The sequence below is a fragment of the Ambystoma mexicanum genome, chromosome 11 (assembly GCF_040938575.1).
Source record: "Ambystoma mexicanum isolate Mex_15411 chromosome 11, UKY_AmexF1_1, whole genome shotgun sequence".
NCBI lineage: Eukaryota > Metazoa > Chordata > Amphibia > Caudata > Ambystomatidae > Ambystoma > Ambystoma mexicanum.
In genome coordinates, this window is record NC_090934.1 from 21,155,365 (window position 1) to 21,173,100 (window position 17,736).

Below are 17,736 nucleotides of genomic sequence, written 5' to 3' on the forward strand. Positions count from 1 at the left end.
AATTGGAATGCTGTTTATAATGTATTAAAAATAGACTTTTGTTAACTGCATAATACTAATAAATGAATTAAGTGAACACCCTCAGGGGAACAAAGTCCAATGAATGGGAGATTCATCAGAGCAGATTAGAATGCGTGTGTGCATTTGAGCCAATACGAAGGTGGATAGAGGTGGCCAAGTCCCTGCTAGCGACCCATGTCGACCTGGCTTGTGGATCGGTGCCAAGAGGTTGTCAGGAGAGTATGTGAGTGCAGGACACTGACAAAGATATGTTTTCAAATCCATGGGTGCCTTGAAGGTCATATGAGGCAGGTGACAGAGGAAATAAATTAAATCCCTCCACACACTTTTACCAAGCATACCGTCACAATTGATGAGGCTAAACCCCCCGGCATGGTTAATATGTGTGGTACGGCTCCCTCCATGACTGCTGTGCTGGTCTAAGTCCGAGACAGGTCTTATTCATAGAACAAGGGCTCAAGTATATCAGCTGGTTTGGGGAATCTGGTTGAAGTCAGATCTGGCCGGGAGACTCCCAACATTTCAACACTCCAGTTTTTGGTATTAGTTTGATAGAAGGTCGGCCTAGAACTGAATATGCATCCACATCTTAGCAAATAAGTCTACTGCACTAGTTTGGTAGGTTTAGAATCTGCTTTAACAGACGGCCTGGTGCACGTTGAGCATGAAAGCCTTGCTGGAGCAGCTTCCTCCAGACGTCAGGAGTTAATTGAACCACATTTCAACTGATTCCCAACGGAAGAAGCAGCTTGATCACGAATCTGAGATCTGGTAAATGGAGCAGGGCGGAATGAGTGAAGGGGGCACATACTAAACTCCGCTCTAAAAGCGATGGGGCAACCTGTTATTGATTAAACAGGAGTCTTTTAAAATAAATATTTTAATTTGCATTATAAAAATAACCTATTCTTACCCCCTCTCCAAATGAACATATACCCATTTCTCACTTTGCATGAAAGACAAGTTTGAAATAAAACACTTGCACGCTTTATGTTGCATACTTAAAATCACAAATTGTACATTAACATCATTTGGTTTCAGGTTTAGAAACAAGGCTGTTGTTTGGCCGTAGTCTTGTAGAGGTTTGTTTTTGGATTTTTTTTTAAACCTGTGCAAAAGGCTATATAATTGTTCTAAAGTGATTAAGGTCCTTTCTGTGGCTTAGATGACCCCAGCCCAGGTGAAGACTGACGTTTCCTGCAGGGGGCTGCTCATCTCCCACCCGCATGACAGGAGTGAGGTCAGGGTCTCGGGGTCCTCCTCCTCCGGGTGCAACACTCCTTCCCGAAGCAGCTGCACAGCCTCCCTGAAATAAAGGAAGAAATAAGGGAACTTGTTACTTCTGTTACATAGGCTTTCAGATCTTCCTCCAGTGCCAGAGTTGCATTACTCTTAGGTCAACATTGGGAGACTTTTTAGGGAACTGTGTTTCAATGCAGCTTGCAGTGAGATACAGCAAGCAGGCAACTCCTGCCCCCGGCCCACACCACAGGAACCAAACCCGTAAGCACAGGTGTAAGAGAAAGATGCTGCAAGGCATGGCGACGGCAAACATCACCAGAAGGGGCGGATCCCAGCCAATTTGGAAGATGGTAAACCTACTAGGAGGTACATCATTCCAAAAGATGTCTGACGGCATGTCCGACATCCTCTCTCAGTGCTGATAAACCTTCTCAACTTCTACTACTCACTGCTCTTTAGTCACTGCTATGTTGAAAGCCCTAAGCTGCGGCCCGTGATCTTTTTGTTAATACTGGACAGTTTCACAAACCTTTTCCCAGACTGAGTCCCCATCCGAGGCCTCACCAAGGGTGCTACTCTGTAATATGTCCCAGAAGGTCCCCGTTAGCTGCGGAATCCCTAGAGGAGTCTGCCAGCAAGGACCTCTAGCAATTCACCTGGGAACCCGCCAATCAATGTTAAATTAGGAGCACATCTGCTCCCTCAGCAGCACACATCCCTCCGGTGGGTTCTTCCATTAGCGAATCCACAGCTAAACCTGACTTGAGAGAAAGAAAACCAATGTGGACAGCGATAGTCTTGGCAACCCTGGGCCCAGGGAGCCTGAGGCTAGCTAGGGCAGCCAAAAGCAGATATGGCAATTATTGGAGTAGGCTGCAAGTGTAAAGGCTGCAACCACATGGGTTACCTCTGCCCACGGAGAAGACCAGCAATGTCTGGATACATTCCAAAGTATGCAGGATTGTGACTGAAGTCTTAGTTTCCAATATTCCTATAATATTGGGAAATCGGCACCTAAACCTTTGTCAGTCCTTGCAACAAGCTCAGAAGCAACAAAAACCAATCTTAGCCCAAAGACTACTTTGTGGAAGCTCTGTTGCGGCAATCTTCTGGATCGCACTGGGACGGTGAAGTGATGCTGGGACCTGAGGATTCCGGCCTCCTCAGCAACCTGTTGGAACCATGATCCACGTTCCCTCCCCTTGACTTAGTGGGACATGCTGGCTTGATAACCTCCAAGATTCCTCTGCTCATGCTTGCTGTTTGCCCTGCACAGTCAGGCAAGAAAAGGTGGGAGCACCAGACGACTGAGGGTAACTGGCCGAGCGAGTGATCCACTGTTACCAACAACCATTCGTAATGAAGACACCTTCATCTAGAACCTCATGCTTCCTTGATCTGCACCATCAGACTACCATCTATACAGATTGGCTACTGGACCTCTGTCATCGGGAAACGTAGAGCTTCATGGGAGCCAAGCATCATATCACCTTAGTCTGTGGCCCAGCAACACCCCTGGTAAAGTCTTCCGTCCTATAAGGAAACATTTTACCTTCATAAGTAAAATTGCTGCTTACCAAATGCTCTGACACTAGCGACTTTTGTACCCCCAAACTTTTAACAGCTCACAGCTGCTTTCCTATGACTGCCAATGCTGGTCTATGAGCTTTACACCGCTGCACTGACTTCTATGGGACAGGTTTATTCCGTTTAGAAGACTGATTTAGGTACAGCCTAACGCACACTTTGTATCTGGAGGCCCTTGCTGACCCGGAACCCTCCCAGGGATCTTTACTTGGCAGGGTCACATTGTAATGACTTGCGCTCCCCACTTTACAAAGTTACTCTCCTGTAATTCTGCATTGCCGTTTGTCCTGCACAGCTACGTAATAATCATATTTTGACTAATATATTGTGTGGAAAGCGCAATGCTGTTCCTTTCTCCACCTTGCTCCACTCCAGAATGTGGTCTTGGATGCTCTGCCATGTTTTCCACTAGGGCACTCAAATGCACTCCCGGGACACTCGGTTGCCTAGTTGTGGCTAGATTTGGCCACATCTTGGGTGTGGAGGAAGACAGAGATCCCCCCCAACACAAACAAAACCTGCATAACTGGGGTTTAGCCATGGCAAATCTTCAGCAAGGATGTGCCCTGACTAAGCCGTGGCTGGTTTAACGCGTCCCATCACCGAGGCTACTGGATAGGATGGGGGACCTCCACCCTCTCCTGGATGTAGGCCCTAGAGGGGTTATGCAGAGGATCCCCAGCCACCACAGCCCATCCATGTCCTGAAACGTGCTCCCTAGGAAGAAGCATGTATACACCCATCCTGCAGCTCGTGGAGCCGCCAGCCTGAGCACCCAAGGACTGAGCAAGAAAGAGTAAGGTGTGGGTTACGCAAAGACTGCAGTTTGACAACACTGTGCAAGCTATTGGAATCCGCAGGACATCGAGCAGTAGACACCAATCCATCGGCCCGTGCAGGATCAGTGGTTATACTTTGGACAGCGAAGCCACTGTAGACTTTAATGAATGTCAATTCTTGGGTGCCAGTTCTGAATACTGTTGGCCAATCACATATGTTGCCAGCAACGTATTCCCAACTGAACACACTTATGGACTTAACAAATGGTGACCTCGGTCCATATACGTGTAAAGAGACAAGGCTGTGCTTGTCGGATAGGGGGAGAAGTTAGGAGTACAGAAGTAGGATAGGTGTGGCGAAGATAAGGGACTGTAACAGAACAAAGGCAGAGACAAGAGGTGTGGGAGAGAAGAGGGGAGGAACGGAAGAGATGAGTGGAAGACAGGAGAAGAGGCGAGTAGGTGGAAGAAAGAGGAATAGAGGAGAAGAGTAGAGCAGAGAAGAAATACGGTACTGACATACAACTCCTGCTCTCTAGCATTAGTATCTTTCACATATTCACATGCTGCTTGAATATTCCCAGTCTTTAGGCTGGGAATCCTCTAATATTAATCAGTTTATTTGAATATGAAACTGCAGTCACTTTAGTGTTCTCATAGTGTCATTTTGGGCCATCTTGCACTATAGCCAATAGGCAGAGTCTGCATTAGCTCCTCCCTCGAGGCCATCTTCAGATTAGCATAGTGCACGTGCACGTGTCAAGATTAGCCAAAAAAAGAGCCATTGCAGGGTAGGCGGGAGGGTCGCATGTCAAACTCTGGGGCTCATCTCTGTGTCACTCCCTACTCTGGGATGCTTTCTGGTTCTCCTCTGCAGCCACAGTGTACCTGCTTGCTGCCTGCGATACTCACAGAATGGGAATGGAGTTGGGGCCCTTAAGTTGTAGCTGGAGGTGCAGCTTTTCAGCTGGGCTCTCCTTCGCTTTCCCGCTGTCCTTCCTCCTCGGGTCTGGGGCTGCCAGGATGGCACTGATTCACTTATGTGACCGGTCAGCCAGGCTCTGCGCTGTCTGGGCGAGGCTTTACCTTTTCGCTCTCGAGGCCCTGTAGGCGGAGCGAAGTCGCTTATACGGCGGGTCAACTGGGCTCCGCAATGGCCGTGTGAAGTCTCTGCAGCCTACTGTGGCTGCTCCCGTCAAGTCACGCTACTGCCCAATAGTGGTGCGCAGGATATGGAGGTTTTTCTCTCAAGGAAGAAGAATTGATTAGGCTACTTTATATTTCTTTTATTGTTCAGTAGTCACGGGTGATTGGAGGAACATTGATAAAGTAAGTGAGAGTAGGTTTAGGATGCTAAAAGTCATAATAATAAACAGCCTTAACAACTAATATTCAGGAACAGAGTCTTTCCCAAGCCAAGGTGGAGGATAGACAGCAGGATACTGATTGGCCAGGGAAGTAGGCTGATTGATGAGCAGTCAACATTCTAAAGTGCCTTTTACCACATATATCAAGAAGGTCCTGTGTTGTCAGGGCTCCTCCTGTGAGCCTACTATGAGTTTTCCTGTTGTATAATCAGAAGCAGAAGTTGCTGAACAGTAATCCAAGGGGGAAGGCAGCAGTCAAGGAGATCAATGGAGAAGGCTCGGCAGAGCTAGATAGGTAGTGAGGGACCCCCAGTAAAGAAAAGGAAGCTGTGAGGCTAGGAAGGGGAGAACGGTAGAAAGGGGCTAGGAATCAGTAGAAGAAGGAGTATATAAGGCAGAAAACACTAGTGTCTTACCCAAAGTAGAATTCAGGGTTGCAACGAAAGGCACAGCACGTCCAGAGTGATTATGAAAGGCGCAGAAGACGTGATCCTGGGAGAAAGACTAGAACGCTGCTGTCGTTCGTTTGAAATGTGGCTTGGCACACCGATATGTGCACGTTTCCATCTGCGCCAAAGCGACCAACGTTGCTCCATGACAGTATGTCCCCTTCTTATGCGGGGCGTTCCAGGCTTCCATCGATGGAGCAGGTGAAAACGGCTGAGTAGAAGAGGAGCATGAATATGAGAAACAGGTTGCCATGACCTTTCCGATGTGGAAAACCCCTTCCAATACAGTAAGAATTGTAGGGACCCTCTATAGTATCTAGAGTCACAGGTCTTAGACACTTTGTATTCTTCAGGTTCTTCTGGGGAAGGAAGTGAAGAAGAAGTCCATTCAGGTAGATATGACATTAGTAAAGAAGAATTAAAACCGGATGTATCCGCTTCAACTTCTTAGGTAGCTGCAGTTTAAAAGCTATTGAATTGATCTTGGTGACAACCTCAAATAGACCTAAATAACAAGGTGAAAGTTTAGATGGCTGGGCCCATCAGTGAAGGAATCTGGTAGAAAGCCAAACCTTACTGCCTCCATCCAATTTAGGGCATTCTCTTCTGTGCTTATCTGCGTACTCCATATTCCTCAGCTTGCTGAGTTCTAGGTTTTTATAGGCTAGACTATGTGCTTGTGTTATATCATCCAGAAGAGAATCAACGGATGGCATCCTAGAAGGTGGAAAAGCAATTGCAGGAAGTTGTCTTGGGTGGACATTGGTGGTACAATAAAAAGGACTCATCTTGGTAGCAGTATGTACTGTATTGTTGTAAGCAAACTCTGCGGTTGGTAACAAACCCACCCAATTATCTTGGTTAGCGTTAATGAAACCATGGAGTTATTTCTCAATGGTGTGGATGAGTCTCTCGGTCTGCCCACTGTTTTGCGGGTGATATCCAGAAGATAGAGCCCTTTCTATGCTGAGCAGAATGCAAGAGTCTTCCAAAACAATGACGTATACTAGGCTCCTCTGTCAGATACAAAGGTTAAGGGAAGGAAGTGTAGTCTGAATAAGTCCCTTAAGAAAACTGCAGTCATCTGAGGGGCTGAAGGAACCCGGAAAACAGGGAAAAATGGTCCATCTTGCTGAAAGAGTCAACGGTCGCCATAATAATAGTTCACCCATGAGAAGGCAGAAGATCAACCATGAAATTTGTGGAAATATGTAGCCAGGGACCCTTTGCGGTAGGTTCTTTTTCGAGAAGACTGGTAGGTTTAGCGGTAGAATATTTATCATGAATACATACAGGACAAGTAGAAACGTATTCTCGCACGTCCTTCTTGACAGAGTGCCACAACAATGTCTGTAGAACTAAATCCATTTTTCCAGCTATGCCCTTATGGCCCGCAGTCTTAGAGTTGTGACACCAGGACATTACCTGTTGTTGCAGTGTAGCGTTGAGCACCACTAAACAATTACTCAGGAATAATAATCCGCCGTCCTCTGTGATGGAATGATCAGATCGTCCAGGTGACGGAATAACATACACAAAGGAAGCCTCCTTAACTTCTATGAGAAAAGAGTAAATAGCGAAAACAAAACAATTGTCCTTTAAGATCTTTTCAGAGGGTAAAGCAAGGTTGCTAGGAATATCCAGACTTCTTGAAAGGCAGTCCATGATGATATTTCGACTACTATGAAGTTAAGTTATGAAGAAATGAAACTGCAAAAAGAAATATGCCCACTGGGCTTGTCGAGAGTTGTGACAATGCATATGCAGAAGGACATTGAGGTTATGATGGTCTGTGCGTATAATTCTAATTGATGATTATAATTCTAATTGTTCTTTTATAACGCCCTTAATACCAAGGAGTGGTTTCTAAGCGCAGGATCAGGATTCGAACCTGTGTTGCGCTACGTTGTCTTGCTTCCAAGACAAGCGCGTTGCCCCTGAGCTATCCTTCCTCCCCACATATTTCAAAAAGATAAACTGAAACCAGTAGTAGATGAGGCCATTCGGTGCAGGTCTGCCTAATGGCAAGCAGTTCCTTTTCAATTACCGAATAGTTAGGTTCACTGATGGTCAAAGTCCAGGAATAATACCTAGTTGTTTGAGTACGGCTCAGATGGCTCCATGCGATGCATCGGTCTCAACTATAAAGGGAAGAGTTTGGTTGGGTTGTTTCAGGACAGGAGAGGAACAGAACGAAGTCTTGAGGTGAGGTGACAGAAGCCTGTTCAGCTTCATCATTCAACTCAAACTGCACGTCCTTCTTAAGGAGGGCAATGATGGGTAGACTATTTCTGAAAAGTGCTTTATGAATTTTCAGTAAAGGTTTGCCAACCTCAAGAAGCACTGCATGTTCTTAAAAGAAGGAGAAGGCCATTGCTGGATAGCCAAGGTCTTGCGAGGGTCCATCTGAATACCAAGGTTGGAAAGTACAAATCCTAGGTAAGGCACTGAAGAGACTTCAAACATGTATTTCTCTGGCTTGACTAGCAAGTTGTGACTTCATAGATGAGATAATACCTCAGTGAGATGTAGATTGTGTTGTGACGTGGATGTATAAAACATTAAAATCTCATCTACCTAGACTATCACGGAATGATACAACAGATCAGAGAAAATCCTATCCATGAAGCGCTGGAAGACTGCGTGTGCGTTTACTAACCCAAAAGGCATCACTTGATACTCAAAGTGACCAAAGGGTGTTCTGAAAGCAGTCTTCCATTTGTAGTCATGACGTATACAAAAAAGACTGCATGCTCCTCGGAGATTGAGTTTTGTAAAAACAACTGTACCATGGACTGCTTCAAGGATATCCTTGATTAAAGGCATAGGATATCTGTCTCGGATGGTAACTCTATTGAGACCTCAATAGTCTAGTCGAAGTTTCTTAGTGTCCCTTTTTGGGATGAAGAATAGTGATGCCCCGGAGGAAGATTTGGACTCTGATAAGTCAACTTTGTAGATTATTGTCGAGCTATTCTTTTAAGGCCTGCTTTTCTGGTAACAATTAAGGATACATCCTTCCAAAAGGGACTGTGGAGTCAGGCATCAAGTCTATAGCACAGTCTTCATGCCTATGTGGAGGCCGTTCCTTAGGTATCTTGTCTTCAAATATGTCATGGAAGTCTCTGCATTTAGCTGGTATGCAGGGTATTCCTATAGTGAAAGTGTTCTCTAGTGAGTAACACTAAGTGGTTCCTCAGAAATCTTCTGCATACAATGAGTAGTACAATATTCAGAAATAAACTGCACAGTGTTCTTGGGACAATCTATGGAGGGATTGTGCCTGCAAAGCCAAGGTATGGCCAAGATAATCGGAAAATGTGCAGCCTGAATGAAATAAAACAATGTCTCATTGTGGTCATACACGTGAACTGACATGAGTAAAGAGCCGTCAACACCTTCTACAGGCTGAATGCCCTTCTTGCCTTCTCTTGGTATGTTTTCTTGATCAGCCTAGAGAGTATCCATGAAGATACCGACACCACCACAATCAAGCAGGACTAAAACCTTGATAGGACTCCTATGGTGCAATCATAAGCGAACACAGAGTACCATCAATCGTGAATCAAACCCCTCAGAAAGGGCCTTAGAAACCCTGAAGGGACGGCAATTGTTACCCCGGATGGTAGTCCCCGATAGGACCGGGGTCTCTCGTTTTCTTGTCTTCTCAGTGGAACATCTGGACAGTCTCTTAGTAAATGAATGTTGGAGACAGAGTATAATCAGAGTCCCAAATTTCTTCTCTTTCTTTCTGTAGCAGTGAGGGATCCACAGAATGTTCCAATCTGCATAGGCTCATCACGGGAAGGTGCTTTGAAAGAAGTAGAGGCTGCTGGATGGAAACCCGAAGTGGCTCCTTTGTTCTTCTTTCATTCAACCCGGCATTCTGCCAGTCAGTATTCTATTTGTAATACTACCGATACCAGGTCGTAAAAAGAGCCTGGACGAGCTGTACGGGCAAATTTGCCCTTAATATCGTCACTGAGCCCTCTTCTGAATATAATATACTGGGCTGTATCTGGCCAAACTGCCTCAGCTGCTAATCTCTTGAAGGTTATACATCAGTAGTACTTTGTCGGATGTCGAGGAGAGACTCATACTAAGTATAGACCACTTCTGGTGTTTCAAACATCTCCTTAAGCACGGTTACAAAGGCAGGATAATCAAGTATCACTGGGTTAGGCAATGTAACTAATAGTGTAGCCAATGCCAGGGCATTGCCGGTCATATTGGATATGGGCATTGCAAACTCTCAGGAATAACCACAGTTGGCTCAGCTGGATCCTTTGCAGATGTCTCCAAAGTCGCCCTCCTCTGTTTCACCTTGGTCTTGTCATTGGTCGTCTTTTTGCCTTCAAAGAGAAATGGTCCACTGGAGGCCACAGTGCCCACCTGAATGCAGACATGATAAGCATAATGTACCCCCACAAGGACAGCATGGGGGAAAAGCCAAGCAGTGACAGAACCCCCCCCCCCAAAAATGTGGAAATGGGAGCACACCCAGGTCTGAAGGCAGGAGCAGCGCTTCTGATGATTGCAGAGGAAGAAGTATCCCTAATCGGGAAGCAAAGGGGAAGGCAGCAGTCAAGGAGATTAATTGAGAAGGTTCAGCAGAGCTGGATAGGAATCAGAGGGATCCACAGTATAGAAAAGGAAGCCGTGAGGCTAGAAAGGGGAGAAAAGCAAAAAGGGGCCAGGAATCGGTAGGGGAAGAAATATACGAGTCAGAAAACACTAGCGTCTTACCCAAAGTAGAAGGCGCAGCGCGTTAGGAGTGATTATGAAAGTTGCGGAAGGCTCCATCTTGGGAGAAAGACGAGAACTCTGCTGTCTTTCGTGTCAAAGGTGTATTGGCACACCGACATGTGCATGTTTCCATCTGTGCCAAAGCGACACTTTAAAGGAGAAAGATCCAAGGTTCAGCCCGGAGGTGGAGGCATTAGACACAGATCTCTGGAGACTCATGGAAAATCACCAGCCCTGCTCACCAAGGAGAAACAGGCATTGCCAAAGCACTCAATGTTTATACTGTGGGAAGTGTGCCCATTTTGTTGGTAACTGTCCTTTATGTCGTAGGAAATTCCCATCTTCAGCTTCCAGATCCAAATGGGTGGTCAATACTCGACAGACAGCTGTACGACATAGCGCTATACACATATCCTTGTTTGTGGAAGAATAATTTAAGGGAAAAGGGACAGTGGTAATAGAATCCAGGAAACTATGGATTGGGGAATAGCAAGGACCTCAGGAATACTATTAGTTAAGAAGAGTCAGGGGCAGCAATTTCCGTCGGTGGATGGCACTCAGCTTTCACCATGGTTAATTACACATGAGACAGTTACGATGAGAATGGAGATTTCAGAAAAACACGGCAAAGAGATTGTGAGAGTTGACTGAAGCACCCCAGTTGAAGGAGATCTTAGGGATGCTATGGTTGACGCCACACAACCCTTAATAGAATGGGGAAAAGGGTGGTAGAGTTCCATTCTTATTTTTGCCGTGAGCATTGCAGAATAGTTGATGTACGAGAGGTTTCATCCTGTGTGGGAGCAGAGGAAGAACTTAGATTAGCTGATGGGGAAGATATCTGCATTCAATTTATTTCTAAGTGCCCGCTGGTAGGCCTGTCTCTCAACAGGAGTAAGACCAAGATGATGGTGTTTATCCCAAAAAGGTCAAGGCCTGTGGTGTTCAGGCTGGATGTTGAGGGGACCACGCTGGAACAAGTTCCCCAGTATGATTACTTGGTGGTAAGGTTTTCAAAGAATTCCAGGCCAGTAGGACGCAGACCATCCTGGAAAAAAATAGTAGCGGCTTTAAGTCTTACTTTTTTTTCCCATGGTGCGCATGCAGCCCTACCTGCAATCAGTATTTACATGATCCAGGTTACATCAGCAGTATTGTATGGAACTGAGATCTGGGGGTCAATCCAATTGCTCAAATTTGTGGGTGGCAGAGGACACATTTCTAAAAAAGATATTTAGGCTACCATGCAGCTCCCCAAGAATCTAGAAGCCATCTTGGCTTGTAAACCGGTCCTCTAGTGGGTCAGACTCTGGAGTTCACCAGAGCTTAGACAGTACCAAGATGCCCTCCTGGATTTATTAAATCACCCGGGAGGTCGTTCTTTGCAATGGCCGAGCAACGTAAAACACCAACCCGAATTGTTGGAATTAGACGAACTTTGGTGGAGAACCCGCTAAATATGTCACATAGCTCAAAAAGTGCTGTTTAATCCACTTCTAAACGTGTCGGCTGTGATTGTCTTCTAAATTCATGTTTGAGTTTGAAGTTTGGGTTGGACTACCTCAGCTCGAAATCCATTCAGGCAAGGGAGAGTTATTTAGATGTAATAAGCCCAGCTTATGCATGCACTTTGTTTATTGAATTTAGAATTGGCAACCTACCGATTGTGTCTTTTACTCGTTCCTGGAGGGGTGGTAATTCTGTTATTTGTCCGGCTTGTGGCCTGGCTCCCGAGTCTATTGTTCATTTTTTGCTATTCCGCAAATGTTATGAGGATATGAGGAACATTTATTTGTTTCCATTATTCAGGAAAGCACCCTAACAGCACTTTAGAAGCAGTAGCTTTGTGTCGCTCTACGGAAATGTTAAATGATATTTATCCTGTTGCAAAATGTATTCATTGTGCGTGTTTTCGTAGGAGACTTCTATGTGTAAACTGATTTTATTATTGCTCATATGTGTCTATATGTTACTATGGTTTGATCTTGAATTTTAAACTGAGGCAATGATGTTTTTGTAATCTGTGAGTGCTAATGGCAAATTTGTTGAATAAAGCATTTTCTGACTGTCCAATTGTGGCTGTTGTAGGGAAGATGCCCAGGAGCTATCTAGAGTTTTGGGATGCTTTTGATGAAGGGGAGGCTGCTGAGTTTCCGACACATCGACCACAAGATTGCAAGATGTGAGGTCGACTGATTCACAGGTTGGCGGTGTTCTTTTCACAGGAGATCCTTGTCATGATCTCTGCTTCCAAAAGGTCAGGGTTTTCCCAACTCCCTTGGAAGCAGATCCATAACCCAGGTTCCGAGTGCCAACCAGTCCCAATTGGGACCTTTTGGACCCAGTCCTGGCGCCAGTGGCACCAGGCTCATAAATATGCCCAGTCCCAGCGCTGGAAGCGCCGGGCTCATAATGCTTGGGTGGACTTACCTGCAGCAGACCATGCTGCTTACTTGCCTGCCAGTTGAGCCTCTGATCCTCTTCTGTTTGGAACTACTTTTCCTGTTGGGTGGGGCAGGAGCCACTCCCTAGATTCAGAACACTGGAACTCTTCTGGAAAGCAGGAACTCTTTTCTTACCTAGGCGTGGCTGTGGAAGGAGACACCTAAGCACTACAGGAGGCTATTTAAACCACACCCGATGGATGAATCTTGCTTTGCGTTATTCTGCATCCTCTGCAGCAGAACGCTCATCGTGTCTTCTGCATCTGATCCTGGGCCTAAGCAAAAAGGCTTACCATCCTGAATCCAGTCTTCAGCAACACCTATAAAGACAAGAAAATCCAGTCTTCAGCAACACCTATAAAGACAAGAAAGAACAGGTTAGCATTACGGTCTTCAGTGACAGCTCTTCACTTACCTGGTCCATCGGCTGTCACCAACGCCTCGCGCTGCATTCCGGCATCTGAAAGACAAAGGCTTACCTACTCTTCGTGCGCTCCGGAGGTCTTCACACTGCATTCCGGCATCTGAAAGACAAAAGCTTACCAACTCTTCGCACGCTCCGGAGGCCTTCGGCGCTGCATCCCACATCTGAAAGACAAAACAAGGTGCGTTTAAAGACATTGGGGAACTTTAATACTCACGTGCCATTACTCCTTTCCACATCTAACCCAGTGGGTATTCCGGCACCCTGCAGCCGCTCCGAACTTGTACCTGCAAAATAAAAAGACAGTTAGAGCGCATCGTGCTTCCAGGCGCTTCTATTCATGACACGGGCTCCATCTTCAACTCACTTCAGCCCGTCATCCGCCATCGCCGGAACCCTGCAAAACAAGAAACATCATTACTAAAGACTTTAAAGACATTAGAATTACTCGAAACTTACCGTTCGTGCAGTAAACGACGGACAGCAGTCCTCTGAAGTCAAGAGGCCTGCTCCCCTTATCCAGTGAAGAAACTGGTTACAGCACCCTGCCCCGAGGCAGATGGAGAGCACGGCGTTCACTTACCTAAGGTGAGAGCGTTAACCTTTGGGGTTCTACAGGAGAAGAGAAAGGGAAGAAGAGAGAGACATTCAATAACCCAGTTCCTTAATCCCATATTTTCTATCTGCAGGCATCTTACCCTTTGAGTCAGACATACAGTGCACAGAGGTCCAGCCCAAAGAGCCAGCCGTGTGTTACACATCACCTTTGAAGATACGGTATACGCCCAGTCAAGACCGGCGCCTCTACGGGAATCAGGTGAGCGTTACAATCCTGGGTTTGGATGTAACAGGGCACTCACCCTCAGGGTAGGCTAATATTTTATTTTCAGGAGACTTTGGGCTTTATATTTATTGCCATGTTATCTTATGGTTGATCTGGAACTTAACTAATGTTATCAGAGTCAGGAGTTCAGTCCAAGTCAAAGGAGTTCAAGCCAAGATGGAGGTGGTCGAACAGTGAGCTGATTGGTGGAGATCAGTACAAAGAAACTGTATGCAGAGTTCTAAACTGTCTTTCATTCCAGAAGCCAAGCAGGAAGATCCTGTTTCCAGAAACTTTCCGATCTTAGTTATCTTCTACAGGTGGACAGGTGAAAATTCCAGTTTGGGAATTGTTTGCATATAACAAATCAGCTAAAGACTCTAGATCCATGTCCCCTTTCTTTTGCAGTCAAGGTTTTCACTTTCATTTCCTCCGGGAATATGTTGGGTGGAGTCTAGTAACCCAGCAGTTGGGGAAAGATTTCAAGCTATGTAAGTGAGTTTAGAACGAGCTATTCGAGCTTTACAAAAAAGAGTAAGCTTAATTATAAGCGGTTTGCTGATGTAAGATGTAAGGAGATAGAGTTTGGTTAGCCACAAAGAATTAGAGGTTGAAGAGTAAGAATAAGTTTAGCCCAAGATTTGGAGGGCCTTTCAAAATTGAAAAAGTCCTCAATCCAGTAGCATTTAGGCTGGAACAGTTTAAAGGTTGCAATGGAAGCATAGTATCACAAGTATGGCATGGATACAAAAGGTACAATTTGTAAAACCTTTATTGAATTTTCAATGGGGTTGGAGAAACTCCTACTTTGCCCTATAGCTAGAATGGGAGTAGTCTCGACCATCAAATCATAAACAAAACAGACCTAGTTGAGTCTGTCAAATCAAAATGGCCTATTCTAACAAAAACCTAATGCCTGCCCTATATCTTTTATAAAGAGTGTGAAAATCAATATATGTATGCAAAGGAAAGTCAGTGTTCAAATATAAAGAATAAAATGTGGCTGAGTCAGCTCTCCCCCCCACATTGGACAGCATGGAGTAAGGCGGTCTCTGTAAACAAGATGACACACTCTGGCTCTTACTTTCCAATTTCCTAAACATAGTTCACCAAAACGTTCACGGTGGTCCCCCTCTGTCGGGCTCAGACCATTCACAGCAAAAAGGTTCACAACACTTACAGGGGTTCCCTTCCCCAAGCTTAACTCATATAATAATAATAATTTTAAAAAAATAATTTCGCATTTATATAGTGCTACGAACTCTCAGGTATCTGAGCGCTGCTTATTATTACCCACGGTGTGTGGTGCTCATTTATCAACCTCGAAGGATGAAACGCTGAGTTTTGCCCTGCCGGGATTCAAACCTGCGTTAGCAGGCTCTGCACGGATGTCAAAGCGAGCGCTCTACTCACTGTGCCACTTGACCGGCTTTATATCCTTAAAGAGGTTCCTTTCCTCTAACTTGGTTACACTTCCAGTCTCCCTCAGTCAGGCTCGGACCATTTCCTGATCTCGAAGACTTTCAAATGTGCGTGGCTTTTTTCTACAAACCTCCGCAGGACCATTTCGACATTCCAGCTTTCAACTCACACTCTTATGTTATTTGCCCCAGTGCTTCCTGGTCTGTGTAGTTCACTGTATTATTCACCAGTTCAACGTTCACCTTTTACTTTCCCCTTCTCTCAGGGTTAATTTCAATTAACACACTTTTACAGTTAATTCACTTTAATGCTACAAACCTTTCACCCTTCATAGACACTTTCGAGTGGGCTACTTCCTTTCGCCGGACCACTCCGTTATTCAGTATCGCTGACTTTACAGCTATCGTTACTTCAATGTTAATTCGCAGGTCTGCCGTTCCTTTTGTCTCATCCACACTCGTGCATCCTTCAACTGTGAGATATAATGTTGCCATTTTAATCTTTCTTTAGCACACACTGGTCTCTCATTCTCTTGCCAACTCACTGGCTGTGTGCGTTTCTTTCTTGTCTTTACAGTCTTTCAGTTTACGAGTTAAGGTTAGTACCACAGGCTTGGCCTCGCCTCCCCAACTGTGCAGTTCACCCGGGAGGGTCGCTGGCGTCCTTGAAACACAATGCAGCCTTCTCGTTTGGGATTTGGCCTTCTCCACGTATCTTTTTCAGCCTTTTGGAGGCAACAACCTACTGCAGGGGACTTCTGGGGTTCTCCACTCGTGGCTCTCATCCCTCGGTCCGTTGCTCTGCTCCAGTAGGTTCGCCTTCACCCCGGAAGTTCTGATCTTACTCGTCTTCCACCTTGCTCAGAGTGTGTTTCTATGTTCTGCCTTTTATCTGTGTGAGGAGAGCTAATTGGTATCAGATGTATGCACTTAGAGTCAAGTGCCTGACTTTGCCTGACCCGATTAGCGGGACAAGTTCCAATGCAATGTGTAAGAGTTAGCATGGTCACTCTCAGTCACCCTCTTTCTTGGCCCAGTGTTTGTGTAGAAAGGGGTTGGAGGAGTTGGGAAAATTGAGAATCCTATGTAATAGGAGGGATCATGGGTACGGAAAAGGGAGGAATACTGCGTGTCGCCATCGGCTGCCTCACCCCGCTCCCCATAAACCCCTCACCCAGGTGATCCTCCCGCACTGGTCCACATCCAAGGTCTAGATCCAAAGGCGATGGTCGTGCCCTGGCCACCTGAGAGAGAGATCCCCGGGTACTAGCAGGTGAGAGACCCTTTGGTTTCTCACTAGGTGTATTCAACTTTTCATGCAAGTCTATTGAAGCCACTGAAACGGGTGCCCAAAGTCAATTCATGCTTTAACAGAGAAAGAAAATGAAAATCTTGGAGTATCTCAGAGAAAATGTGGCCAAGGGCCTTAGTCGACATTCCCATTGTCCGGCTGCCTCAACCATAATTTTATCCCTAAAAATGATTGCTCCATGAGGACTTGCATTGATTATCAAGCATTGAATAAAATCACCATAAAGAGCTGCTATCCATTCCCACACATTTCAGTTTTATTGGACCAAATTCAGAGAGCTAATATTTTCACGAAGTTGGATCTAAGAGGGGTTTATCACACGATTCGGGTTTGTCACAGAGATTAATGGGAGACAAAACACTGGGTATGAATATCAAGTTATGCCTTTTGGGCTGTGTAATGCCCGAGCCGCTTTCCAGTTTAAAAAATAATTAAGTGCTGCATGAATTCTGCATGAATTCTTTGGATGCATTTGTCATAGTTCACATTAATGGCATTTTCATTTTTCCTCAAGCCTTCGAACAACACCAGGTGCATGTGCGAAAGGTTTTGTAAAGGCTGAGGAAGTCATTTATTTGCTAAGCTTGAGAAGAACCAATTCCATAACAATTTGGCAGAATTCTTGGGGTTCTTCATCTCACTGCATGGTTTGGAGATGGACTTACACAAGGGGCAGGAAGTAAAGGAGTGGACAGCTCAGTATGTTAAAGACGTTGAGAGTTTTTTAGGGTTTGCTAACTTCGACCGAAGATTAATTAAGAACTTTTCTTAGTTAGTTACGCCTATTACCAGAAGTTCCTTTGGACTCAGGTGGCAACTACTGAAGGAAACTCTTTACACCCAGATGCACAACAACCATTCTTTGTGAAGGCACATGCTTCCTATGCTGCTATTGGTGTGGTAATCTCGCAAAGACATTCTGATTCTGGCCAACTCTTTGGTGGCTTTTTTTCTCTAAAATACTGCTAGCTACTGAGAAGTATCATACCAATATGGCCGCAAATTGCTAGCCATAAAAGCAGCCTTCCTAAAGTGGAGGCATTATTTACCTTGGGCTTAACATGCAGTGACAGTCCTTACTGACCACTGAATTCTGCTATTTCTGAAACCAGCTCGAACAC

The 17,736-nt window shown here is 45.4% G+C and overlaps 1 protein-coding gene across 1 annotated transcript in view; it reads right to left on the reverse strand.

Annotated features, from left to right (window-relative positions):
* Nucleotides 1-992: 992 nt before the first annotated feature.
* Nucleotides 993-17,736, reverse strand: part of LOC138503007 (antizyme inhibitor 2-like) — a 216,363-nt gene continuing 199,619 nt past the window's right edge. Inside the window, exon 11 of the mRNA XM_069622439.1 lies at nucleotides 993-1,327. Within this exon, the coding sequence (XP_069478540.1) occupies nucleotides 1,183-1,327 (145 nt within the window). The 3' untranslated portion in view covers nucleotides 993-1,182. The remainder of the gene's footprint in view (nucleotides 1,328-17,736) is intronic.